This window comes from Centroberyx affinis, unplaced genomic scaffold (assembly GCF_046629955.1).
Source record: "Centroberyx affinis isolate AG114_WGS23_722 - 3 ecotype Tasmania unplaced genomic scaffold, CSIRO-AGI_Caff_v1 ptg004373l_1, whole genome shotgun sequence".
Taxonomy (NCBI): Eukaryota; Metazoa; Chordata; class Actinopteri; order Beryciformes; family Berycidae; genus Centroberyx; species Centroberyx affinis.
The window spans coordinates 74,704-101,510 of NW_027282067.1; the positions used below are offsets into that span (position 1 = coordinate 74,704).

Below are 26,807 nucleotides of genomic sequence, written 5' to 3' on the forward strand. Positions count from 1 at the left end.
CAAAGCGGACAAAGACATGAAGCAAACAATATATATAGTCAACCTAGACTAGGTGTACAATTGTCATTGGATAATTGGTTGAACAAGGTTTCAAATCTATTGGATAATGAATCCAATGGTGGTAGTTGCCATAGTCAGTGTCCAAGTGCCACACCTCTAACAACATGTCAGAAACAAAAGAACATAGACCTCTCTTAAAGTTACAAAGATAAAAGTACAAATACAAATATCCATCAGATGGCATAAATGAAGAACTGACTTTGTCATGTTTCCTCTAATTTGTCATATCTGACGGATATTTGTACTTGTACTTTTTGTACTTTTACCTTTGTAACTTTAAGATAGGTCTATGTTCTTTTGTTTCTGACATGTTGTTAGGGGTGTGGCTCTTGGACACTGACTATGGCAACTCCCACCCTTGGATTCATTATACAATAGATTGTAATAGACCCTGTTCAACCAATTATCCAATGACAATTGTACACCTGGTCTAGGTTGACTTTATATGTTGTTTGCCTCATGTCTTTGTCCACTTTGACTCTGATGAAGACACAGTAGTGTCGAAACGTTAGTCTGTTTGCACAATTAAAGGCTGTGAATCAATCGGTGTGCTCCAGTCCCTTTTGTTTCTACAATTGTTTACGTTTAGCATGGTGTAAAGGTTGATACCGTTCCAAAAGATGAAACGGGTTTGGCACAGATCTTTGACACCGTTTACAATCCATACTTCTGTTTCTTGTCAGACTTTAAGTAGCCAAAATGTTTCTGTACTGGTGAACTTGAATGGCCTCTCATTAATCTCTTGCTCATTAGAGCTAAATTTAAGGATTGAAGCCGTGGGGATGTCTTTTTCTTTGCTGTCACTTCAGCTTTTGTTGTGAGGGACAGTCATTTTGTTCATAATCATTGCTAGCCTAATAAATGTTAACAAGCAAAACAGTTGTGCGTGTCACAGATTTTCCCCCAGGAAAGTGGTTAGTGGAGGAGCTAAATGCCTCAGAGGGAGGGGGCAGCTGAGCCAATAATAATCACAACCAAGGAGCTTTGCTAAGTCAAGCAAGCTGGATAGGCTAATTGGTGTGATGTGTAATTTCATAATTGAAAAGCCAGTAGAGGCATCTAAAGCCACCAATGATGGTCACATTCTCCATGGGAATGGTTGGATGAAATCCATCCTGGATTGACACATCTGAAATAAGTATGAAAGCAGAAAGAAATCTTGAATGTACCAGAAATGTAATCATTCAACACACACACACATTACTGCTGGCTATTTGCACATCTCAGTTCACTTAAGAAAAATGCCTTGTCTAAAGATAAAATAGTGCATTCTTTTAGATTTTAAAGTTGCCAAGCCAAAACGAGCCTTGTGGTGCTCTGTCCTCATGGCAGCTAAGGTTATCCTGCCTGTAATTGGTCCTGAGCACCTATACAAAGGTCAAAAGTCTGTCTGTCTGTTCTGTCCTGCACAGTCTACAAAATATCCCTGTGAACAATAAATTGACTTACTAATTGAAACATAAATTTATACAGCTTTATACAAAATTGGTAACATTTATATTTATTTTTCATCTCACTGTGTCCTGTTTTATGAGCCACCCACTATAATGATCTATAGTGACTAGCGGCAGAGTGATCTTTCTGGAATTCCAACCAGACACCTCCAAGATTTCCCGACTGGGGAAAAAAGCTTAATATAGTTTTTCTGCTTTTTCTCTGACACTGAGACTTGCTGCCTTGATGAAACCTGCTACAAACACATAATGGTAACTGAGTCTGACAGACTCAACACACTGCATCTCACCTTTTTGAGTTAAGTTAATAAGACCCGAACAACACAATCTTTGCTGGGTGAATTACAGCCTGTCTTTCTCTGGAGGTCGTCTTGATAACGCCGTTTTTTTTTAATGCTTTGCTTACCATCAACAAATCCTATGAAAATAACAAAATCAACAATGCGTTTGCTCTACTCCCGTTACTTTCTGACTTCCCACGTACCGTTTTTAGCCGTCAACCCGGAAGTCATTGGCTCCAATTGTAAGCTAAAAACCTTGAAATACAGCTCACAAAGACATAGTTTCAATTTTAAAAATTGCTAACTGTTACCGCGAAAATTCAGGCTGTTGTAGTTATTACCAAATCAAATTCAAATGGGAACAAATTCTTCATTACTACGGGGTCTATTTTCAGTGCTACGGAACTACTTTCCTGAGATCGCAAACGTGTTTACAGCCGGCTTATTAAGTTGTTTGAGGAAAAAGTCAGCTGGCCCGGTGCATCGCGATGATGAAATATGTTGCCCAGAGCAACGGCATGGCTCTTTGACGTGTTTTTAACCGTTTTTTAAATACAATGGAGTTCTATGGCTGCTGGGACATGGACGAGACTTGTTGGCAAAACAAAATCATTGCTGATTTTGTTATTTTCATTGGATTTGTTGACGGTAAGCAATGTATTAAAAAACACCAGCCTTATCCTTTAAGTCTGGGGTTTTATGTTGTTGTTTTTTTTTTTTTAAATGTAGGCCAGTGTATAATATTTCAAACTTTATTTTAGGCCCTCTGGAATTAAGCAGGGGCACTGTGCCTTCGCTATAAACATTTGGGAGAAACTAAGTTGCTGTGTTGCTGTGGTTGGTGTGTACCTCTCACTGTGCAACTTGCGTAAAAAGTAGCTCTATTTTTACCACACAGTGAGCTGTTAATGTGTCAGCTTGCTGTCAGAATGTGGAAGAAAAATGATACACACCTGAAACTGAATTTGTTTTTTTAAATATGTTTACGTTTCTCACCCACTCAAATTCATTAATGAAACATAGCTTGTAGTCACTATTAAGTCTTAATAGTTATTAATACTTATTTGTATTCAGGGTTACAGGGAGGCTTGAGCCTATCCCAGCATGCATTGGGCAAAAGGCAACCCTTGACAGGTTGCCAGTCCATCAGGGCCCAAATGCACACAGTGCTGTCATACATTAGTATTTCCTTATCTGTGTAGCTCACAGAAAAAGTACAGTATCCCTCTTTCCCACTACTTCCCTAACCAGGCTCCTATCGTTTCAATTGCGACGCTGTAGGCTTAGGCTCAATTGCGATGCTGTAGGCTTAGGCTGAATGCATGGTACACATTTGCAAGAGGAGGCTGCAGGGAAAGGTGCTGGCATCTATGGACAGTGGTTGGATCTATAGTGGGCTACCATTGTGGACATTACCACAGAAAAAAGGGAAGAGCTTGGGGATTTATTTTCACGTTTCACTATGCCTTTCCCCCTAGGCATCTGTAACCTACAAGGAAAATTGTGCTCCTGTCACTTTATTCTAATGCCACTGGAATGACACCATCCAGCTGCACACCTACAGAGTTAAGATTTCATAGAATGCAAGATTTCATAGGATGGAGCCAACTCCATTGTTCATTGAATGTTCACACATCTGGTTTCACAGGCTATGCGACTGTTAGTAGGACAGAGTTTGCAGAATATGTCTGTATCTTCACTGTATTTTTCCTTTCCCTCTCCTCACAGCTTTCGGCAGCTCCTCCACCAGCTCAGTGTTTGGCCAACAGCCTAGTGGGGGGAATGTGTTTGGACAGGTATTGTCCACTGATTGTTCATTTTACTTCATGGAGCAGCCTATAAATAGCATGGTACTACAATTCCTATTTATCCCATTCTCCTGGACACCTTGCATGACAAAGATTTCTCTCCCAGCAGCAGCCGTCATCTGGTGGGAGTCTGTTCGGTTCAAGCTCAGCCAATGCAGCGGGCTCCTCTGCTGGTGGAGGGTTCTTCAGTGGCCTGGGGGGTAAACCCAGTGAAGATGCTGCCAACAAGAACCCATTTGGCACCGCCGCCTCTCCCGGGGGTTTTGGCCAGCCTGGTCAGACAGGTAGGCTTACACAATGAATAAAACAAGACTGTAATGCCTTTAATTAATTATTAAAGGATACACAGGCACTTATTAAGTGTGACACTGTTCACATTCAAAACTGTCTGTATTAGAACAAGAAGCTTTCAAAAGTGATTTATTTACATATCAAGGAAGTAAGACAGGAAGGACTATTGTTACTAGCAAATGGAGTCACAGACAAGATCCCGGTTTGCTCCAAAATCAGGGATAGCCACTGCTTACAAACTCATTACACTGTTGGCCTAGCAAGTTACACAGCATGAGTTTGACATGTTCGAGGGGGTTGAACACATAGGCTACGATGTAAGCTATCGCTATGTATCAAATTTTTCCGCCAAACAACTCTGTGTCCAGGCGCTTCGGTTCTGCAGCTATAATGTATGTGTATGTTTTCTCCACCACCGACGGCGCACAGCCTCGCTTACGCACAGAACAGAAGAGGCTGAAAACAACTTCGCTTGTGTGACTGGCATTTCATAAAATTTTGAAATGCCACAGGAGCCGTGGTAAAAAGCTTAAAGTAAATAATCTAGACGTGTTGGGAAATGAGAGCCGAAGCGAGTGGGAGGCAATCGCATCAAAGTGTAAGCAGAGCTTGATTTAGTGGTCTCTGACTGGCCCTCTCTCACCAAGTTCACACATGTGCCTGTGTTCCGTCTCTGTGATTGGCTAGGACGCATAACCCAAATCCAGCAGCAGGCACACTCTCTAACTTTTTTCTTTTCCTTTATGTCTTGTCATTATCTTCTGTCTTCTTTTGCCAGTGGTTGCCATTGTCTTGGTATTGATCGATTTTACACTTGTTATTGTCTATCTTTATGCTCAAAGTAATAAGGACTTGTAGTTGTAAAATCGTATCAAGCGGAGTACAACACAAATAGTAACCCTTTGGGCTAGAAATTAAATATAAAAAGTTTTATAGCCAGGGAGATGTGATGCATGAAGAGGAATGCAGCTCAGACATTTTGCAAATCTAGCATAAAGAAAGAGGCATTGTAGCCTGTGTGAAGTGCAAGCAAATGCCCCCGAGTCCCAAACTCAGTCCCCGTTTTTTTGCGGGAGCTAGGGGTTTCTCAGGTTATGCTCTCCAATAAGCCTATTTTGTCCCAATTCTCAACATTTGACTCATCTCATAGGTAGTTTAATTGCTGATAAAACAGTTTTGACATCATTTGTAGTGAAGCCTGCAGCTTTTTTGTCTCTTGAAAAGTAAAAGGATGTGCAAATTTTTGAAGTTTATTCTAGGAAGAACAGAGATCTAAGGGTAAATCAACACAACATTTCCAAGCTGATTTAGAGGTTATTGGTAGAATTATCACTGTATTACTGTAGAATTTAATGAATTAACAGGGAGAAACGCTTAGTCTTTACGCAGTGACTACCAAAACAGAGACTAAATGACTTAAAATGAGTCAATTATGCAGGCACAGCCTATTGGTTATGTGCAAAATAGATTAGCTGTACACCTATGACCTAGGTTAACAAACATTGACATGCTGAAATCTTGTAAATATTTGTAGCTCTATGTGCCAATAAATGACAAATGTCAGAGGGTGCTTACCGATGCCAGAGTGGCCTGATTCAGTGATCTCATATTGAAGAATTGCTATAATCCAAGACGTATGTTCAAGGTAATAGACTCTGTCATCAGCCCCTACCCCAGTAAAAGTACTGAAGCAACTGCAGAGAACTGAGCAAGCTTTTAAAAAATGTTTTTACCAAAAAGGGTGAGCATTTAATGCTCCAAGTCACTCCCCACAACTAGGTTATATGTTACTAGGGGAATTCTGGTAGTCTTAAGCTGTTTTGAACCCATTTCTCTTTCATCTCTATCAGAAACATCTCTATCAGTCTCACCACATTCCCACTTGATGTTGTTCCTACAAAATTCTAGAATGAGATCTTTGACACAGTTGTTCCTGGTATTTTATTGATAATCAATAACTCTCTGGCAACTGGCACTTTCCACCTCTATTTTCAAAAATTCTGTAGTTCAAAATCATATTTTCCTAGTGGGCCGCAACGCCCACTGTGCATTTGTGCATTTTCCGTTTTCCACAGTTTCAAGTCTTTGAAGATTCTCTGATTGACAGCTGAGAGTGAGTGACAGTTGGCTTGGTCCTCTGGCTTGAAACTCATTGTTTTAATATAGGGTGAGTGCTTATCATGATGCATCCTCAAATGTCTGCCATTAACAGTCCAAGAACCAGAGGATTTGGGTAAGCTATAGGACAACTAGCCATCCATTTATTAATGGACCCCTTTCATCTGCTTTTTGATCTGATTATACTTAATCAGATTCTTGTGAAAAACTGTGCTTTAGACAAGTATGAAAGTGCCTCCTAAAAAAGAGCTGTAGCTGTCCTCTGGAGTTCATAATTTATTAAGCCTGGGTCTGTGAAAGAGTTGAAATGATCGCAGGAAATCAATCCTCTGAACACCTACACTCACTTTATTAGGTACACCTTGCTTTACGGAAATGTCTCACTCCTCCAGACATTGAGTCATGTATAAATAAAGCATAGTATAGAGCATGCTGACGGGGTTGAGAGGTTCAGTTACTGTCTGACTAAATATTAGAATGGCAAAATGCATGATTTAAGCGACTTTGATTGTGGTATGATCATTGAAACCAGATGGTCCAGCATCACATAAATGGCCACCCTCATGGGAGTTTTGTGCACTACACAGTCTAGAGTTTACTGAGAGTGGTGCATATAGTCAGCTGCAGTCATGAGGGCGAAAATGCAAACAAGTTGTATAGAATAAATTATTTAATTTACTTGAATTTTAATTTCAATTTTAATTTAATTTAATTGCACATAGAGCAACAGTGTTTCATACTATCAATTCTTGTAGTTTCCACTCTTTTAAAGGGTCTAAATTAACTTTTTTTTACTTGAAAGCACCGATGCTCCAAATTTCAAACTTTGGAGCACCAACAAAAATATAGATGCACCCCAAAAAATGATAAAAATGGAAAATCATAATATAATTTCATAATCTGGATATTCTGGATATCCAGAAACAAACATCAACACTAATTATTTGTATAAAATGCCAAATGATAAACAAATATTAATATACATCACTCTTACCATCTGTTGTTGACATGGCTTCCATCTTCTCCACAGCCTAAACCGCATACCCACCAGTGCGTCTTGAATTTAAATTCACACAATTTCAATTTTGGTTGCATCTCGAAGCCAGAGCACTGTCTTTTACATACATAGCTACCATAGAACTGCATTGAGAGGAGGTGAAAAACTTACCTGACTTAACTGATCTGATCTTGTTCCTTCATAAAACGTTTGAAAATGGCCAGCTACTTTTCATAGGCTGGCTCTTCATGAACCTATATGGAAGTATGTGTGCCAGAAAGTTAAATGTTCTACCAGAGTGAAGCATCTTTTTGTATGGGTCTTTAAACCTTGCCTTTAGTTGCATGGTCTTGTGTGAGCACTGAGCTGATCCAAGGTCAGTGAGTAACACCAAATTGACAACCAATTAAGGGAGAGACATGCTGTGAAGCTCAAATGAGGCAAGAAAGACCAAGGTCAGTGATTAAGTTTGTGGTTGTTGTGACACTCCCTGAAAGTGTTATTCTCACCATGTTCCAGGGATGAACATTAGAGGAGCAGAGAGAGAGGCAGTTGTAGATAACAGTGGTGCATATTGATATATTAGTACTTGGTTGAAGTCCAAACCTTCAGATTTATAAGGATGCAGTATGAGACAGAATATTTGCATTGTGGGCTTGCCAGCCCACAGTGCCCAATAGTGTTCTTCTCGCCGCTACTCCAAGAAATCTGAGGTGAAGAGTTTATATCCCCCCTGGAGTTGGACAGAACCCATTGCAACCTGGCACCCAAGCCTGTCACTGGGTAAAATATATCAGATAGTGGGCAGCCACAGGTGGAGAGAAGACTGAAAAGTCCTCAGTGCTCTCTAGACTACATAAGAGGCTATTTAATATCTACCATCTCTGCACTCTGTGTTGGTAGGATCTAGCAGACAAGTTTAATGAGCACTCTAAATTAAGACTGTCCAGAGATTCCTTTAACCTCTGTACACAGATTGTGGAGTGAGTGTTGAGTTCTGCTGTAACTAGAAACCATTGAGCAAGACCACTAGAAACGGTAACTCCCTCATTTTACCATTCTTGGAAATCCTTAATTTAATCGGCCCATTTCTCCGCTAGGTGCCACTAGCCTGTTTGGGAACAGTGGTGCCAAGGCCTTTGGTTTTGGACAGTCCTCCTTTGGGGAGCAGAAACCTAGTGGGACCTTCAGCACTGGAGCAGGGAGTGTCGCATCCCAGGGCTTCGGCTCCTTCTCCCCCGCGGGAAAATCAGGTACAGCTATCCCCACATTCCCTTATATTCCAATAGTACTTTTATTCGTCAGCCTTTAATGTATCGTAAGGAAGCTACTCTAAACAACTACACAAAGGTGATGTCTGCTTGTACACTGTGCTGCTGTTCACACAACATCAGATTATTTGTCATCCTGACTTTTTGAAGCCAGTGGTCTTGTTTCAGTGTGCTGTTCATAAGGTAATTAGAATTGAGCCCCGGGCCTAGTTAAATGTAGTACCATTATTAGGTAATTTGAGTCTGTCTTTAATCATTTAATTATGTTGGTTATAGCATGCACACACACATGCTGGTGGTGATGTTTGGTATTCTTTCACACACTCAGTCTCTGATTGTGCTCTGGCTTAGTGATCATTAGGTTCAGTGATAGAGGGGCTGGCAATAATAGATGAACAACCCCAATAAACCCTGTTCTCAATACACACACATACATTCACCATTTTGCTTAGCAGCCCACTCCCCCAGCCCACATTGTGTCCTCCTTTGTCATCTGAGTTACAGCAAGAGTCCCCTTATCTCCCCACACCAGCACAGCAAAAAAGTGAGGTAGTAGATGCTCTGTCATTACATGCCAGAAGTACTGTTGAATGCACCATTACCTCTCAACAATGCTAAGTCATAGTACAATGAGTCAAAGATGTCACATATTTCAGTGTTGGATGCATATTTATTATATAAAAAGTATGTAATTATTTGTTCAAACCATATCATTTCAAAACTGTTGTTTTTATCATAAGTGATCTTGGAGCCATTTTACACAAGAATCCTTACTGTTAGCCATGTGACAGGAACCTGGAAAGTTCACATAAGAACTCCAAGCTGTGCAGAGAGCTTAGTAAGTCTCCCCTAAAATGTTGATAGTTTGACGTTTCCGGTCACTAGTACAAAATTGTGGCCTTGGGAAGTTGAAAGCCAAGGTTATTTTTCCATAGTCAGCCAAGCTATTGCTTGATAAATAAGTTAAAATTGATGTTCAATAATTCCAGACAACAATGGCATTAACATAAATTTCACAATGGCATGTGTGCCAGCCATATTTAATATATAGCCTATAATTGGTTTATGTGCTGAAAATTAGATTAAAATTAAAAAATAAAATTAACTGTTTTAACCAGTTTTATAGCTGCTGTTTAATCAAATACTAGAGTGGAATGCTATCTCATTGCAACTTATCAATTAATAAAAAAAATAAGCATCCACTGCTTCTCCATTATGTCATTCATAGTTTCACATGTATAGAACAGTAGTGTGTATGCAGGTTTTCATTTCAACCAGTCACTATAGCAGCTGATTTCACTGATCAGTTTCTCCTCTCTGGAAGGTGTGCTATTAGTGAAAGCAGCTGCTCTAGGGTTTGGTTGGAATGACAACCTGCTTACACATGGTTCTCAATCCAGTTTTGCACTGTATTACACTTATTGTCCTGATGGGAACACTACAAAATTTCAAGTTTTGAAAGGCCATAACTGCTACATCACCCGTCCAATTTTTATGAAACTTCAAAACACCGTCAAAACAAATCTGATTTGAAGCCTATAACTTGAGCCAAGCATGTATGTCTGTGCCATTTGCCTGAATTTACCCTCTCTATTGTTCATACCAGTTAAGAACACATGAAGAAGTAGCTGAATATGAGCATTGAGACAAAAGTTTGCCCTAATTGTTTCATTTTGTTATGCTAGGGTTTCTGAGCAAGAGTAACTGTTGGCTATGATTCATCTCCTTATAACCATGAAACCACATGTTTGGTGTTGTTTCCTGTAGTTGGTTCAGATTACATTTTAACTCATAACAAACCTAAGAAACTAGCATTGCAGTTTTCCCGCAAGAGGACGAGACCTGCAAGGCGTCTCAGTGTGGTTATTTGGTGTGCACCCAAGTTCGAATGGCATAGTTCTCACCTGCGCAAACAAACTGAAATACAGGAGTAAATACTCCAAAGTTTGAATAAACTGTTCCAAGCATACTTGGTGTGAATTTGCCTTAACAGGACAATGACCTCAAGCGTGCAGCCAAATCAACACTGTCTGACTTCAAAACAAAAATGTGAAAGTCCTTGATTGGCCCAGCCAAAGCCCACACTTGAATCCCATTGAACATCTGTGGAATGACTGCACGATAGCGTTCACAGATGCTCTCCATCCAACTTGATCAAGCTTATGCAAATCTGCAAGAGAGAATGGGAGAAAATCCCAAACCCGAGATGTGCCAAGCTGATACAGACATATCTAAGAAGACTCGAAGCTGTAATGACTGTCAAAGCTGCTTTTACAAAGTAGTGACTAAGGGGGGGTTGAACTTATTTAAATATATATCTGTATTTTAGTTTTTTGTTTTTTTTTATGCTAAAATTTCAGTGAACATGTTTTCACTTTGTCATTATGGGGTATTTTGTGTATGGGGCGATTTGTGTAGACTGACAAAAAAAATCTCAATTTAATCAGTTTTGAATTCAGGCTGCAGCACAACAAAATGCAAAAAAGTCACAAGGGTTGAATACATTCTGAAGGCAATGTACATTAGCCCATGTTGGTAGGAATGGCCAAATTTGTGTTTTAATTCTGTAATTAAAAAATGTTGACTCGTCTCTGTCAAGAAAAAATTGTTACACGTCTCCATTGCAAAAATGGGGCTTTAGTATTTGTTAATTACAGGCCACCATAAACTGTGAGGTTGATAAAAGTTGTAGATTACATAATTCCCCTTTAAAGAAATATGAACCAGGGAGTTCTTTTAGTATTCTATTTATTTTTACAGCACAGGAGCAAGATCAGGTGTAATTAGGTGGGAATTTAAACACCCAGTAGTAGCAGCGTGTAGGACATCTGATTGACTGAGTGACTGAAAATTTGAGCTTTTTTTTTCCTCATATCTTCATGCAACATGACTATCACTCTACAGCTGAGGTACAAAACCTAAGGCCATAACGTATGGCTGCTAATGGGAGCAATACCAAACACGTGTTCAGTTTATTAGCTTATATTGCAGCAGTGGCGGATTCTCCCCTTAACAGACTAGTTGTGAAAAAATTGACAGCTGGCCTATTTAAATCAACCACAAGGTTTAAACTCCCTGCTACCTTCCTACACACTAGCTCCTAGCCTACTTAGCAGATTAACAATTTTGACTGGATCAACTACAGATAAAATTAAATGTAGAACAAGTTTAAGCACAAAGAATTAACTTAATCCCTCCCAGATAGGTTACTTGGTTTTCAAGATGGAAATTGAGTTTCTTTCATTTGAACCTTTTGCTATCCTTATAACATAGTAGTATAGCCATAGCTAAGCTATTCCCTAGCTCCACTGGGATATTGGTACCACTCAACACACTAATGCCCTATCACTGGCCTACGTCCAGGGGATATAATCTTGTTACATTAGCACAATCAATTATTTACTGGGGCATGCTGGTAGCCAGGCTGTAATTTCAATACTCGCTTTTTTCCCTGCTACTCCTATCTCTGAGGCTTTGAGTGGGTGGCGAGTCCTGTCATGCACCTGTGAAAATGTGGTGTTGCTGAATGAAAATATACTGTACAAAGCAGATGATACAATATACGTTTATTCATCCTGCTCAGGCAATTGCTTGCAAGATACAATGGGAAAAATGTTCACATCACTGAAAACTTGAGATTGGAATTACCTCTACAATATTCACTTCCTTCACTTATTCCATTGTGCACTATTGTAATCCTTGAGGTAGGTGTGAGCTTTGGTTCAAACCAGATGTGGGACGGACACGTAGTGGAATTTACATGTGTGAGACATGGCAGGACTGCTCACACAGAAGCGTATTTCTATATGTGGCCCAGCAGCGGAAAGTGAAGTGGAAATCATCCACTTTACTTTCTCAAAAGATTCGCACATCAAAGCAGTCATGTGTATTTGTTTAGGATTATTTTTGAGTCAGTGTTGTGACTTGTGATTGGGCAATCTCTGGACAAGCTTATAGGACCTATGTGTGTCTGTCTTTCTCATGCGCTCCAAGTAGCTCAAATATTTGCTAAACAGCTAATCTTATTGTTTTTTGTGATAGTTCAATAGCAGACCTGATGTTCATTTGGCATGTGATATTTCAAAAGCAGATATGACATTCATCATCCCACAGTGACTTTTAAATGTTATGTCAATGCAAATGTATTCATCAACAACAACAACAACAGTAAAGACATTGGTAGGTTGGTCATCAAATATATATGGTTCTGTGGTGATATGATGCAAATATGACCATCTATAGTGTATTTTCACTGCATATTTCTGTGACATCCGCACTCAGAGAAAATGGATTCAATTCCAAAACTATCACTGCAGGTCAGGGTTTAGCTCTGCCCCACGGCCAGTGTCTTCACTCCAATCTGTTAACATGGGTGCCTCAAGGACACGGGCTGCGCTAGGCGTTTGTTCTACATGTGGTATGAACCAAACCTTAGAATCTGGCTGTTCTTCCCATCTGGAGTAATACAGCCTGTATACACCTTTTATCCTTTTTTACACATATTTATACTCATAGGCCACAGTCACATTATATTTGAAATCCAATCAAACTAAGAGCATTTGTCAAGCCTGTCTAGATATCCAAATGACCAGATTCTGCACTACTAAAATGATTATATTGAACTCTAATCTCTCACAAAATAATAAAACCTTTTACCAAACTACTTTTGTACTCTCCTCTACAGCTGGTTTTGGCAGTGCACCCGTGTTTGGCAGCCCCCCTTCCTTCGGTGGTTCTCCAGCATTTGGTAGTTCAGCATCATTTGGCACAAACCCCTCCTTCAGCAGTCCCATGGGTTCCTCGGCCAGTAAGGTCTTTGGAGAGGGAACGGCAGCTTCCAACGTGGGAGGATTTGGGTAAGAAACCTTTTTCTTTCTGTAAAATAAATATTTCCTGTAAAAATTATAATTTTTTTCTTTAGTCTCAGGTTTTTGGAGTATGACAGGCTGTCCCTTTCTAAATTGGCAAATTTTTGAGATACAAGACATTTCTAGAATTTACAAACTGTGAATAGAGCCCAAACGCAGAATGTACTTGATATATTTGACACCCATAGAGTAATTTATGATATAGATTTTTGAGCAAGCAGATCAACATGTCCAAGCTTAGAGCAAACTGACACCTCAGAGCTACTGTTTTTATATTTACACATGGAGCATGTCACCAACACCACCAGTTACAAACCCCAGCTGCTCCAACTGTATTTCTACTTTGAAACAGTATACAATTGAGCAATATTGTAATACAATCCTTACATCATTTATTTTTAAACAAGCAACCTTTCGAGTGTGAAAACTTAAGTCAACAATAACTTTGAAACTCTGACGTTTAATTGACCAACATTTTACTGCTAAATATTATACACCAGTAAATGGGAATTTCTTAACGGCCTGACTCCCAGCAAGTCAGCCTTAGAGCGAAATTTCATTTTAAGATTACAGAAGATTGGATTAATTCATCCTCTATCTCCCTACCACCGCTTCAACCTCTTCAAATGATTTCTCCACCCTCAACCCACCACATTAACGTGTGCTGGGACCAATGGGCACGGCTACAAAACCATGGAGCTCTATGCAGTACTAGATTATTCCACTCAGATAATCCCACTCTGGGGTCATGCTGCCTGCAGATTAAACTGGCCTGCTCCCTCTCCCTCTCCCTCTGTCTCGCTTGTTCTCTCTTTTCTCTCCCTTGGGAGTCTTGTATTGGGCGTGGGTCCTGTAGAAGGGATTACCGCCTAAACCCCCAACTCTCAATCCTCTACTACCCTCATACACACACACACACACACACACACACACACACACAACAGCTGACACCTTCTGTCTCACATGCATGTTTACTTCAAGGGAGATAGACAAGGAAATTACCCTGGACACTGTCTCTCTTTCCTGTCCTTTTTTCCTTCTTTCTCTCTTTGCTGTAATAAGATGTCAGCGGGTTTAATCCAGCAAGGGCTGTCAAATGGCATCCAGCCCAATGGCTTAGTGTTTTCTCTCATTTTGTCTTATCAGCCCAGCTCAACCAGTTGTTGTTTTCTATTTTATTTCAGTCAGTTGTATCCTTTTGTTGTTAGGTCATATTTTTCATACTCTTGTTCAAAATCACTGTTTCTTGGAGAGGAGAGGATATGTTTGATAAGCTGCACAGACATTGTTTTCCCAATTTTCAAAGCCTGCTGCATGTTCTTATAAGGGTTCTGATAAGCACCACCCTAAACCGCAAGTGATGGTCACACTCAACAGTTTAATGTAATTACGTTACATATCTAAAACAACAAAACATAGAAATAAGAGAAGGATTTACAGAAAAAAAAAACACAACTCGATCAGAGAACAAACACTAAATGAAAAAAAACCTCAAAACTGGAAGAAGACAAGATGAAGACTGAAGAAGACAAGATGCAGCATCATATCTTTCTCTCTATTGTACTTTCTGTAGCACACTCTTCCATAATGTGTCCTCTGCTCTTACTTTCTCATTCTGTATATGACTGTCTTCTCCAGGCTGCACATTTGCTGTCAGAAGTAATCTAATTTTGGATAAATGCTGTATGTGTAGAATCCATGATCAGAAATGTCAAAAAACTGGAGACCATGGATTTGATTACATTACTTTACGTTAATACTCTGTGTTGGGCTCTGAAATTTAATCTCCTCAATTTTCTCTTCTCTCCAACCAAAATGCGGCTCTGCCTTCTAGAAGGTGGGGAGGGAGTGTTGACAGAGCATAGCTACATCTTCTATTGCAATTCAAAACAGGTCTCATAGCATTAGACCTTGGAAGTAATGGGCTCTGATATTATTTGCCCACAGGCAGTTTCCCTGCCCTGCGTATTGTTTCATCATTTGCTTGTGGGGGATGGGACGGGCAAGTTGATGATGTTACTTGTTTACTCTGAGTCCAACCTCATAGAAACAGGTTTTTCTTGCCCTTACAATATAGAGCACCATCTCATGGCTGACAAGCCATTATTGCAACCCATGCCACATCCTCTGTGTCTACTTCCTTCCTCAGCTTCGCCTCACCCCCCAGTGCTCCCTCCTTTGGCTCTATAGCCAATCAGAGCGCTCCATCATTTGGGAGCCTGGCCCAGCAAGGCTCAGGGTTTGGAGCCCAGCCCAGCAGCTTCTCAGGTTTTGGACAACAGCCCCAAGCTGGAGGTGAGTCCTTGCAGGATTTCAAACTACTACTTTGTTGACTACTACTTCTCTTTTGCTTTTTTTGCTTTTCTTTTTTCTTCGCACATTCAACCGGCTCAATAGTGCTGTCCAGTGAAGCCGACTGCTGTTGCATGTCTTTTCACTTCTGACACCATGTTGTTATGTACAACTTATAGAGCTAATATACAGAGTAATGAATTGACACAAGGCATGTTCCCATCTCTGAACAATCTGTCCGTTTTTAAACATTTAAACATTCCCTCCACACACAAATAATATCAACTGATACTACTGGGCAGAGCTGAAAAAATAATTGAACAGCATCTGCACTGATTCAAAGAACTCTGCTGCTCCTTGTATGTTTTAAACGCAGTCCACCAAAACAAGATTCAGACTATGTGCATGGCAATGAATGTACAGTGCCTATGGAACCTCTTTTCGGAATTTGTATTATACGCAGTCACTACACCCTGTGCCGTCGTACTACTTAGCAAAACAGACATGGTCAAAGTTGCATTTTTTTTAAGCATCTATTGATTGTTTTGAAAAGCGATTCGGCATCTAAGCCATCGGCTGGAATGAAATGGAGGAATTCTTCCAGCGCACCATCTTACTGCAAGTAGCATGCCACCACAGACACCTGTTATTTTTTTACTAACGTCCTTACTTTCTTGAACCATCAATGCAAACAGTCCAGTTTCCTCTATTTCACTCCTTATTTGGTCCCTAATCATATTTGCCGTAATGTCAAATAACTCGTTCTGTATGTCATGGTGAGAATGCTTCACATTTGTAGGATTGTCTGAGATGTTTTGCGCAACAGTTTTGTCGAACCTCGCCTATAATGTGTGAAACTTCAATAAAGTTGCCCCTGTTGGCAATGTTCATCTTCCCTGTACCCTCTTTGTGCAGCTGTTTGGCATTCTGTGAAGTGCAATGACTGCACAACTGCTTGCATGTATTCCCTGTTTTCTCTCACTGTTTTTAAATGTCCATCACTCAATGTATTGCTTATTTTTGAGCCGGCTTCTTTCCAAATATTGAACTACTGAGGTACTGCAGCTAGCAGTGGCTGTGCTACTATGCGGTTATGGTATGGCTAGCGGCAGCAAACTGCTTCTTCGGTGGCTACCTCTCGATCCTGTTCCTTGGCACCCTTAATCTTTCTCTTGTCAGTGATATACGTATTTCAAACTGTCCAACCTTCCCCCTTATTCATCCATTCATCCTTCTATCGCCGTGTTCTCCCTCTATCCCATAGTATTCCCAGGTGGTAATGGTTTGCATGTGTCTGGTCATGTTATGTGCACAGCACATAGACGGAGACATTAGTTCTGTTTGTCTCGTGGATAACTGACTTGCTATGACATGGGTGTAGAAATATCATTGTTATTGTTATTCAGCAAATCGTTTTTTCTGTTTTGTAGCATTCTCTGGAAGCAACTTTGGGTCCACAAATCAGTAAGTATGGTTCATGTATTTGTGTGTGTTTACATGCGTGTCTGTTTGCAAGGTTTCTGTTTTCAAAGTGTGTGAACTTATGTGTTTGTTATAGACATACCAACTCTGCCCTGTTCCTTCTCAGCAGCAGTATGTTGTGGCTGTTGTGTGAACTTTTCCTCCCACTACACTGCCTTCTATATAGAACCCTTCAGCTTTTACAGACTTCATATTTCCATATACACCCTTTTCTGTCTCCTTTGTTTCCTCTTCTCTATCCTTTGTCTTCTTTTCTATTATCTTTTTTTCTTTGTGTCTTATCTGTCCTTGGTCCTTGTTTTTCCCTTTCCCGCCTATTTTCTCTCCTACTTTTCTTTCTCTCATCCCTCAATCCCACTTTGTACCTCTGCTGCTCTCATGCCTCGTCTCCTCTCCCTTTGCTGCTGTATGTCACATGGCAGCCAGTATCCCCCAGGGTGCATTGCAGTGGAATGCAGTCTGAAGTGTGGAGACATGGCTTAGCCTATTGGAGACATTCACATGCTTCATTCTGTCTCTCTCTCTCTCTGTCTCTCTCTGCTTTAGACTCATTCTGTACCTCTTGTTCCTGACCCGACAACTTACACACATTTTACGGATTGTAACATCAAAATACTGGTCCAAGTTGTGTTGTTGAAATATGAAAAAGAAGTCTTTAACAAATTTTTGACTCAAACTAAAAAATAAAATAAAAAATGAAGCATAGCCAATCCAGGCCCAAAGCATTGCTAACCAGTCATGGCAGGAGCCCTCCGCCATCCACGCCTTAGCCTCACTGTGTGCAGTGTAAAGCTTCTCTTGTCTCGGGTGAGCATCTCCATTATAAATTGAGACAGCAACCTACATTGTCTCAAGATGAAAGGTGGGAAATTAACTTTTTAATCCAGAGACTTTTTGATTAGCCACTGTGTGGTAGATTTCTAAATTCTACCAGCCATTTATATTTTTACCAGCCATTTTTTAAAATCAATGTTAATGCCTACATATGATACATGGTGTGGCTAGACGGTTCGAAACCCAACCATTCGTGCATCTTGCCTTGCTTGTCATGTCGCTCCTGAAATAAGGTATTGCTTATTTTTCTATGGCCCCAATGTCGTCTCCTTTGCTTACTGCAACGCACCACCTCTCTTATTATCTGTGTCTGCTGGCCTCTTAACTTGCCACATAACTTGCCACATTCTGCTTCCAGTTTGACAGTTTTATTTTCAAACTACGTTATAAGTGTGGTGCCCAGAAGTGGTCATTGGTTTTGAGTGTTAGGAACATACAGTAGACCACAACAACTAGCCTACTCCTGCAACTGTATGCAGCTAGAAAGATGGCGTATGCTATGTTCTGGATGAAGGTTAGATACATTGATAAGTTTAAATCAGGAGTGGCAGTTGATCTACATAGCAAATGATCATGCCAAAACTATTGGAAATCCTATGGAAAAGACGCTATTGGGGCTCATCAGAATAGTGTATAGTGCATGACATTTAAGGGAGGTTGGATCATTTCACAGTTTTATTTATGTTGGTAGAAAAAATTGAGGAAATCCCTTATCTTTTTTTCATCCATCTATCCATCCAGTTTTTAGCCACTTATCTGGGTCAGGATCGCAGTGACAACTGGGCAAGCAGAGCAGCCCAGATGTCCTTTTCCCCAGCAACTTCCTCCAGCTCCTGGGTTATCCCCAGGTGCTCCAAGGCCAGCTGTGATATGTAGTCTCTCCAGCATTTCCTGGGTCTACCCTGGGGTCTCCTCCCTATTGATTATGCGTGGTACACCTCTAAAGGGAGGTGGCCAGGGGGCATCCTTACAAGGTACTCAAACCACTTCAACTGGCTCCTCTCAATGTGGAGGGCGTCCTCCCGGGTTACTGAACTCCTCACCCTGTCATGAACGGTGATGCCAGCTGCCTTGCAAAGAAGCCTCATTCCCACAATCTCGTTCTTATAGTCACTACCCAGAGCTTGTGGCCATCGGTGAAGGTCAGAACGAAGATCGACTGGTGAATCAAGAGCTTGCTTTGTAACTAAGCTCTCTCTCAACACCACAGTCCGATACAAAGCCTGCATTACTGCAGCCGATGTACCTAACCAGTAGTCAATCTAATAATCTTTCTTACACAAGATGCTCTCAAGTCATTCATTGCAAGTCCAAGTCAAGTCTCAAGTATTTGAGGGACAAGTCTGAGTCAAGTCTCACGTCTTTGGTCACGAGTCTGAGTGAAGTCTCAGATGGTCTGCTTAAACCATAACGGTTATTTCTAAGAATTGTATAGCCGGCTGATTACATTGTCTTATTTGGATATTCAAATATCAGGCACTAAATTAAATGGTAATGTAACCTAAATGAAGCTATAGATAGGAACCACAATTGTACAATAGCAAAGCTCAGCTTTTTATAGATAAAAACTGTAGTTGGCCTTGAAACATGAACATCTGACGAATATGTCAGATCAGGAACAGGAACCTATAGATTTCGTTTTTCGGGTTTACATCACTCTTTCCTTTCAACCCTTGTAGTTTCCCCTTCTCTGGTCCAAAAAATGAGTACTGAGGTCCTAACTCTTACACACTGGGCTTGTCTCACAATGCAATTTCAACATAGGGTATCTTTGTGATAGCTGGCTTCACAAAACCATGGCAATCCCAGCGAACTGGTTACACAAGGGTGGTTATCACCTTGTTTTGTTAACCCAGGACTTTCCAATCCAGCTGCGAGCATGTTCACACAAAAGGGGCGGTGTTTGTATCAAATCCAGCATTTGAAATAAGATGAAACTTGATTGATGCCCATGGGGAAATTAAGTTGTTGTAGCAGCAGAATATAATAGCATTCAGCAGGGAAAAAGAAATAGAATGTAAGCACACAATTAGAATATGAAAATAAGCAATAAAATAGTAGAAAAATATACAAAATAATACACAAACACGATAAACTAGACTATGTAAACATTTCAACATTTTAAGTAGAAATTATGGGAAAGAAATGGATTACCAAAATTTATGAACAAAGTAGTATAATGAATAATAATGAGCAATACAAACAAAACAGCAAAACGTAACACTGTTTCTGCTGCCAAGACCTAGAGAGGATTACCGGAGAGAAGTTGCAGAAAGGGTGAATGCATAAATAAATAGGCTCATCACTGCCTCATTGTTAAAGTGTAGTTGGCATACTTTTAATATTTTCATCATTTTATAGCTGTGAAAAGACTTTCTATTCACAAAGTCCACCTCATGTCCCCCAGGGCTACAGTGATGAGAATATGAGTGCAATCTATTGCACTAGTCACTCTAGAAATAAAGCATACTTATGCAATTGTAAATTTCATTCATTATTGATAACGATCGTCAAATAATTAAGGTTATGTGCTATTTGATAGAAGCCCTCTTTTATAACCAGAGTGGGAAAATGGCCTCGAACCGCTACAAACCTGTAATATCTCCGATAAAACATCTGGGAATGCAAAGGGGTTCTGCCGGTCTCTAAACATCCTCACCTCGTCTTACTATTTGTTAATTCATTAGTATTACCTGTACAGTTCTTTTTACTAGTCATCATTCATTTGAATGCAATGTTTTTGACCATATCTGGTTTTGTAAATGGAATTTTTGCAACAAAGGATATTTAAAAAGTCTTTCCAGCGTTGATTTGTCAGGAGGCAGGCTTTGTATCTTTAGATCCAGTAGCCTCAACATAACGGAATAGGTTAGGTGTGCAGTCTAAGTTACCATGGCAGATGTACCCAGTTTAAAAGTGAGCCACCATTATGAGATGGAAAAGCCAGGGTTACGCCCAAAGTTAGTTTGCTAACCAACCAATCTTGCCCCTGGCTCTCCATCGGTGATAACACATGTAAACATTGCCTACAATAATGCTGGCATTGTGCAAAAAGTGATCTGGATGGGTATGTTCTCAAGTGTCTGATAAAATTTGACGTTGCCAATTCAGCATCCTTTATTGTGATACCGCAGGCTTTGCAAATTGCAGTCTTTTATTGGTTCCAACAGATTTAGCCAAATATTACAAAAGGCTCTGCAGCTGATACCGTGCTGTTGTTTGTCCGTGCAACAAAGTGACATTTAGATACATCATAGTCACGCACAGCCTAAAAATATTTTTATACAGTCCATCAATGCCATGCTTTTACAGACGGTCATTGTTCACAAGTCACTAATCTACAATCCAAGTAGGGTCTGAAGTCATTTGACAAGTCTAAGTGGAGTCTGAAGTCAATTTGTACGTAACTTGAGTGTAACTTGAGTGCAAGTTGCAAACTCAAGTCCCTATCACTTCTCACTCGTTAGAGTTAGTTAGTTAATAAGACCCTGAGATATCTGAAATCCTCCACTTGGGGTAGCTGCTTAACCCTCACTTGTATGGGACTTATTGGATCAACTGGGCAACTGGAAGAGAACGTTGGCCTCAGACTTGGAGGTGCTGATCCTCATCTTGACTACGTCATCCTCAGCTGCAAACTGCTCCAGCTCTCACAGCTCTCACTCCGAGGATAAAGGGATAGAGTGGCTTGCAGCAGCTACTCCAGCAGTCCATACTCCTGCAGCACCTCTCGCAGGATATTCAGAGAACGCGGTCGTAAGCCGTTTCAAAATCCACAAAACGCATGTAGACAGGATTAGCGTATTCCAATGACCTCTCGGCTATCTGCGAGTGGGTAAAAAGTTGGTCCACTGTTCCACTACCAGGTCAGAATCCACATTGCTCATCGTGAATCTGAGATTTGACAGTCAGCCAGAATCTCCTTTCCAGCACCTTGGCATAGGCTTTCCCAGGAAGCTAAGTACTGTGATTACTTGATAGCTGCAATACACCTTCCCGTCCCTTTTTTGAAAATGGGGACCACTACTCCTGCCTGCCAATCCAAAGGCACTGTTCCTGAAATCCGTGCAACATTGAAGAGATGTGTCAACTACAATATCCCAACAATATCCAGAGCCTTCAGCATTTCAACACTACTCTTGTCCAACCCCGGTGCATTGCTGCTGAGGACCCTTCTGACTACACCAGTGATCTCTGCACAGGAGATGGGCTCAGATGCCCCCAAAAGCTTCCAGCACTGCCTCCTGAACAGAGGGTGTGTCTGTCAGGTTTAGGTGTTTCTGAAAGTGTTGCTTCCACCTTCCAACAATGTCCCGAGGCGGGGTCTGCGTTTTCCCACTCCTGATGAGAAGACCCTGGGTTCTGTCCTGCCTTCCCCTCTCGAATCAACAAATGTTTTTTCAGAACCTCTTTGAGGCTGCCCAAAAGTCATTTTCCATAACCTCTCCAAACTCCTCCTACACCCTGGCTTTCGCTTCTGCAACAACCACACCTGCAGCCTCTCTGGCCTACCAGTACTTCTCCGTTTAGTCAGGATTCCCCTGTGTCAACCAGGCCTGAAAGCCTCCTTCAGTTTAACAGTCTCCCTCTCCACCAATGTCCACAAGTGGCTTCTTGGGTTGCTGTCATGACAAGCACTGACCACCGTCTGGCCACAGCTCCTTCCAGCTGCTTCTATAACAGAGGTTTTCAACAGAGTGCATTCCAACTTCATGTCCCAAACCTCCACCAGAATACAGGAGACGTACAGTCGGAGGTGAAAGTTGAAATAATTCTGGACAGGCCTCCCTGCCATCTGATCTAACTCGCCACCAGATGGGGATCAGTTGACAGCTCTGTCTCTCTCTTCACCCGTATGTCTGCAACATAGCCTAAGGCCTGATGAAAGAAGAAGTGCTGGGCGTTTGTGGGGATACTCGCAAGTCCCTGGCTGGCTGCCACACAGTTGGAGTTGGTGGATCAGAGGGCCAACTCAGTGGCAACTGTGTGTTACAGACAGAAAAACTAACAGTACTTTGGAGTACTTGGTCTTCTTGAAGACTGGGGAAGGGGTGCTGCAGAAGGCTTCACCTACTGACTCCCTAGTTCTACCAAGAGTCTTCAGCGCTCACATTGGCAACAACTGGGTTACCTGGAGGGGTGTGATTGGGAGGAATGACCTCCCTGATCTGAACCCAAGCAGAGTGTTATTGGACTTCTGTGCTAGTCAGGGATTGTCCATAACAAACACCATATTTGAACCTGAGGTACATAAGTGTACATGGTACCAGAGCACCTTGGGCCAAAGGTCGATGATTGACTGTAGTTGCTTCATCAGACCTGAGGCCTTATGTTCTGGACACTTGAGTTTCTTTTTTTTTTTTTTACCTATTTATTTTTTGTTTTATCTGTATTACTTATCCAGTAAACCTTTTACTTTAGGTTGTGAGCTATATCTTTCTAGTGTCTGGTTTTTATTTATCCACGGGGCATTTTACAGGCTCAGAGCTCGTATTAATAGTGAAGCCAGAGATTTAGTTTCAGGACAATTCCTTATCAAGATTAGACTCAACATCCAAAAATTGTCTTGGATATTTCCAGATTTAAATTCAAATTTATTTAAAATATTTATTTATACCATTTCATTCACAAAGATGGGAATATTTTCAGTATTTGTTGGGGTGTAAAAAAAAAAAATTATTGGAATACAGTGAATCACAATTCACTACTGCAGTTGCAACTGACCATTTGTAACATTTCTGTTAACTTCCGCCCCCCCTTAGTTACTGTTGCTATTTCTGACAAACTTTGAAGATGGACACAACCATCTCAGTGGTTTCCCAAAAACACATTTTTACCATGTTATGTCCTTGCTGGAGTCAAACCACTGCAACAAAAGCCATACTTTTGTACTTCTGAGCCATACTCTGTGTGGTGTTGGGGGCTCTGTTGGAACTGTCGGAATTGTCGGAGCAACATGTTGGAGGAAGTAGACGGATGCTAAGCACGGATTGATGGATCGCTATCTCAATCATTATTTTGCAAATGGTCAATTATGGTGGTTCATCAAAATAAAACTGCTTCAAAATAGTTAACATAACAGTTAAAATAAACAGACCTTAGTCCCAAACACATCAAGAGGCCTGTAGCCTATTGCCTATTTTTATTAATTGAACTACCTGATTAAACAAGGGTCAAACAAAATATATAAAATAAGAAAACACAGAAGCAAGATATTTCATCTATTTCATTTCTCCTTGTGTGTATGTGTGCACGCAAATGCCATTGTTAATATGTAGCTGTCCTTCCAGCACTGCTGCATCTCTTCTTTATTTATTATGTCTGTTTTCCTTCTTCAGTCTAAAAGCCTTGTATTGATTAACCACTGCATGAGGTCCAGGCTATGCTGGAGGAAATAAGCCAATTATTCATAGTTCTACTAGTAGTGCCATCTCAAACAAATAAGAACCCTCTTTATTTAAATAATCTCTTCATTTCTGGTTTGTGTCTTATTCTTTTGTTCCAGATCATCTGCTCAAACGTTCGCCAGTTGGAGGAGCTAGTTTTAGCAAGACCCCAGTGCTACAGTGCTTTCTGCAATCAAGCTCTATGTACCACACATAATGAGAATGGAGGGAAGATTGTGTTGCATGGGGATGGAAGGGCTGGTTAAAGCAAAGCTCTATTGTCGGATTTACAAACATTTTCTTTGCGTAAAACTTCTCAAGATTTGTAAGGAATAAAGTTAACAAGCTTCCCAAGAAGCTTTAAAGGTGCACTTCTTTATTCTTTTTTTTTTTTTTCATTTATGAACTTAATGCCCTATTAGCAGATCATAGCATTTGCGTACGACAGAGGAAAATTTGATCCTAATATTAGCCATGCAAACAAAAAACAGGTCAATGTGAGGTGGCATAAAGAATGGCACCTTGCCCTATGCCATATTTACGTGTGAATGGTTGGCTAATTAGCATTGAAATGCAGTCACTCTTCCATCTTCATCTCCAAAAGGATTATTGACCTATTTTCAATTTTATTTTCAATACTTAAATCATCCCACCTGACTAGGTGGACTTTGCATTTTTTGTTTACATAGATTACTAAAGTCTCCTAAACCTGAAACACAGATTGCAAACTCTCATCCAGGAATAACTACTAGCTTCAGTATCACAATCAGCACTTTTTGTTTTTCCTCAAATAGTTGAGTGTTAATATTGGATTGTAAACATTACCTTTTTTAATTCTTTACTCAAGACAAATGGAAGTTATCCAATTTAGGAAAAGCATAAGTCCTGATATAGCAAGGATCTTTTTCTTATGAATATACATAGGAAAGTTGAGATTGTTTTTCCCTAAGGTTTTGTGAGTCCGGCACCAGATTGACAACTTTTGAAATACCAATTTTACTGTTATTATACAATTACAACCAGTACAAATGATGGACTACTATGACTTGGTGCATTTGGATGAATGACTGTGTATATAAACAGTTGAATTGAGAGAATCCGAACATAAGAGCTAAAAGCACGTTATTTACAACCTATTTGCAAATCCTAAAATGGTACAAATGGTCTTATAAAAAGATCCATAACTTAACTAAGAAAATGTAGTTGCATTGGTAAACATTTTTTCAGTTTCCAGGAACAGCTTGCAGAAAGACTTACTGCATAATCATATTCTTTAGCATTTCTTCAGCTTAGATAAGAGTTGATAACATTCATATATCTGAGTAACTTTGTATTTTAGAATCATTTTGAGCCCAAAATTTTAAGCTTTATCCTTTGCACTTTGATTCAGGGAAAGTTCAAAATCTCCAAGTTTTACTTCTCTACTCAAAAATTCCTGTCTTTGGAAAATGTATAGTCTGTTTCATAAATCATACACATTGGTGTTCACAACATGGCTCTATAAATGAAAACCCTATCCAACTATCATTGTAGGCTTTTTTTGAGATAGGTGACAAAAATGTACAACCTCGTAGAATGTATCAAAATGAAAGTTTTTCCACTATGATGGAAATAATTATTGTCAAAAGTCGATGATTGTCAAAAGTTTTTTGCAGTAAACCCCATGCTGATGTATATTTTTACATGGAAATTTTGAAATAAATGTTGCATTTCTCTTACTCAATCTAAGTAGAATTAATTCTTTGTTGTTTTCCAACTACTCCCAACTATTTATGCCTCTGTTTTGTTCATACAAAAACTAGACATATTCCACTTATATGATATGGTTTCTCCTTAAAAAAAAAAAAAAAACTCCTACAGTAGGCTTTGTTAATATAAAGGGGCTTAGGGCCTAGTCTCTCCACTATATGCATGAACTGTGGCATCTCCATGCTTAGTATTTGCTAGGACAGAGGAAAATGAATTCCTAATATTGGCCATATTAACAGAAAACAGGTTAATGTGAGGTGACATTAACAATGGCGTGGCAGCTATCCCTAGGCCATGTTTAGATACTGATGATTGGCTAATTAGTGTTGAATCCAGCTTGATATGCATTTCATCCTTCCATTTTCAGGAAGGAATTCATGGACTGGCACAAAGAGCTAAATTGGGCTGTGGGAGAATGTGGCTAGTTGATGGGAACCAATGGCTTGTATCAGAGCCTGGATTTTGTGGCATGTGGCTGCCATCAACAGAATTACTTGCCTGGCTTATAGCCGTGGAGCATGTCACTGTCACTCTATTCTCCCTTATCTTGCGTCTCTCACTTCAAGGGAGGGTAGGGGTTCTGGCCATCCTGGAGTGGCAACGGAATGTCAGGGTCATAGCATGCGACCTGCGCTAGCTGCCTGCCGAAATGGTAAAATGTAAAATGTACCTGTTACCCACCAGACTGGAGCCATTGGCTTTGGTACCCACATCTCCGAAATAGATGGCTAATGAATCATATGGGCATAAATATTTTGTTTTGAAACTGGTTAAACTGGTGGGCTAAGTCAGCACAAACACTTTGAATCAAGCCTTAAATATTATCTAGTTTGTTTTGCATGTGTGCCTGAGGAGGAATAGTGACGGCCTAGTACACATCAATTACAATTATGTATAATCAGCAGCTGATATGTTT

At 40.3% G+C, this 26,807-nt stretch overlaps 1 protein-coding gene across 3 annotated transcripts in view; it reads left to right on the top strand.

Annotated features, from left to right (window-relative positions):
- Positions 1-25,823, top strand: part of nup214 (nucleoporin 214) — an 80,798-nt gene extending 54,975 nt beyond the window's left edge. The window contains exons 30-36 of one of the 3 annotated variants that reach the window (XM_071543751.1): positions 3,524-3,591; positions 3,710-3,887; positions 8,110-8,262; positions 12,965-13,136; positions 15,298-15,443; positions 16,871-16,904; positions 24,262-25,823. In XM_071543751.1, the coding sequence (XP_071399852.1) occupies positions 3,524-3,591; positions 3,710-3,887; positions 8,110-8,262; positions 12,965-13,136; positions 15,298-15,443; positions 16,871-16,904; positions 24,262-24,298 (788 nt within the window). In that variant the 3' untranslated portion in view covers positions 24,299-25,823. The remainder of the gene's footprint in view (positions 1-3,523; positions 3,592-3,709; positions 3,888-8,109; positions 8,263-12,964; positions 13,137-15,297; positions 15,444-16,870; positions 16,905-24,261) is intronic. The other 2 variants (XM_071543752.1, XM_071543753.1) reach the window with 2 other exon arrangements.
- Positions 25,824-26,807: the final 984 nt, after the last annotated feature.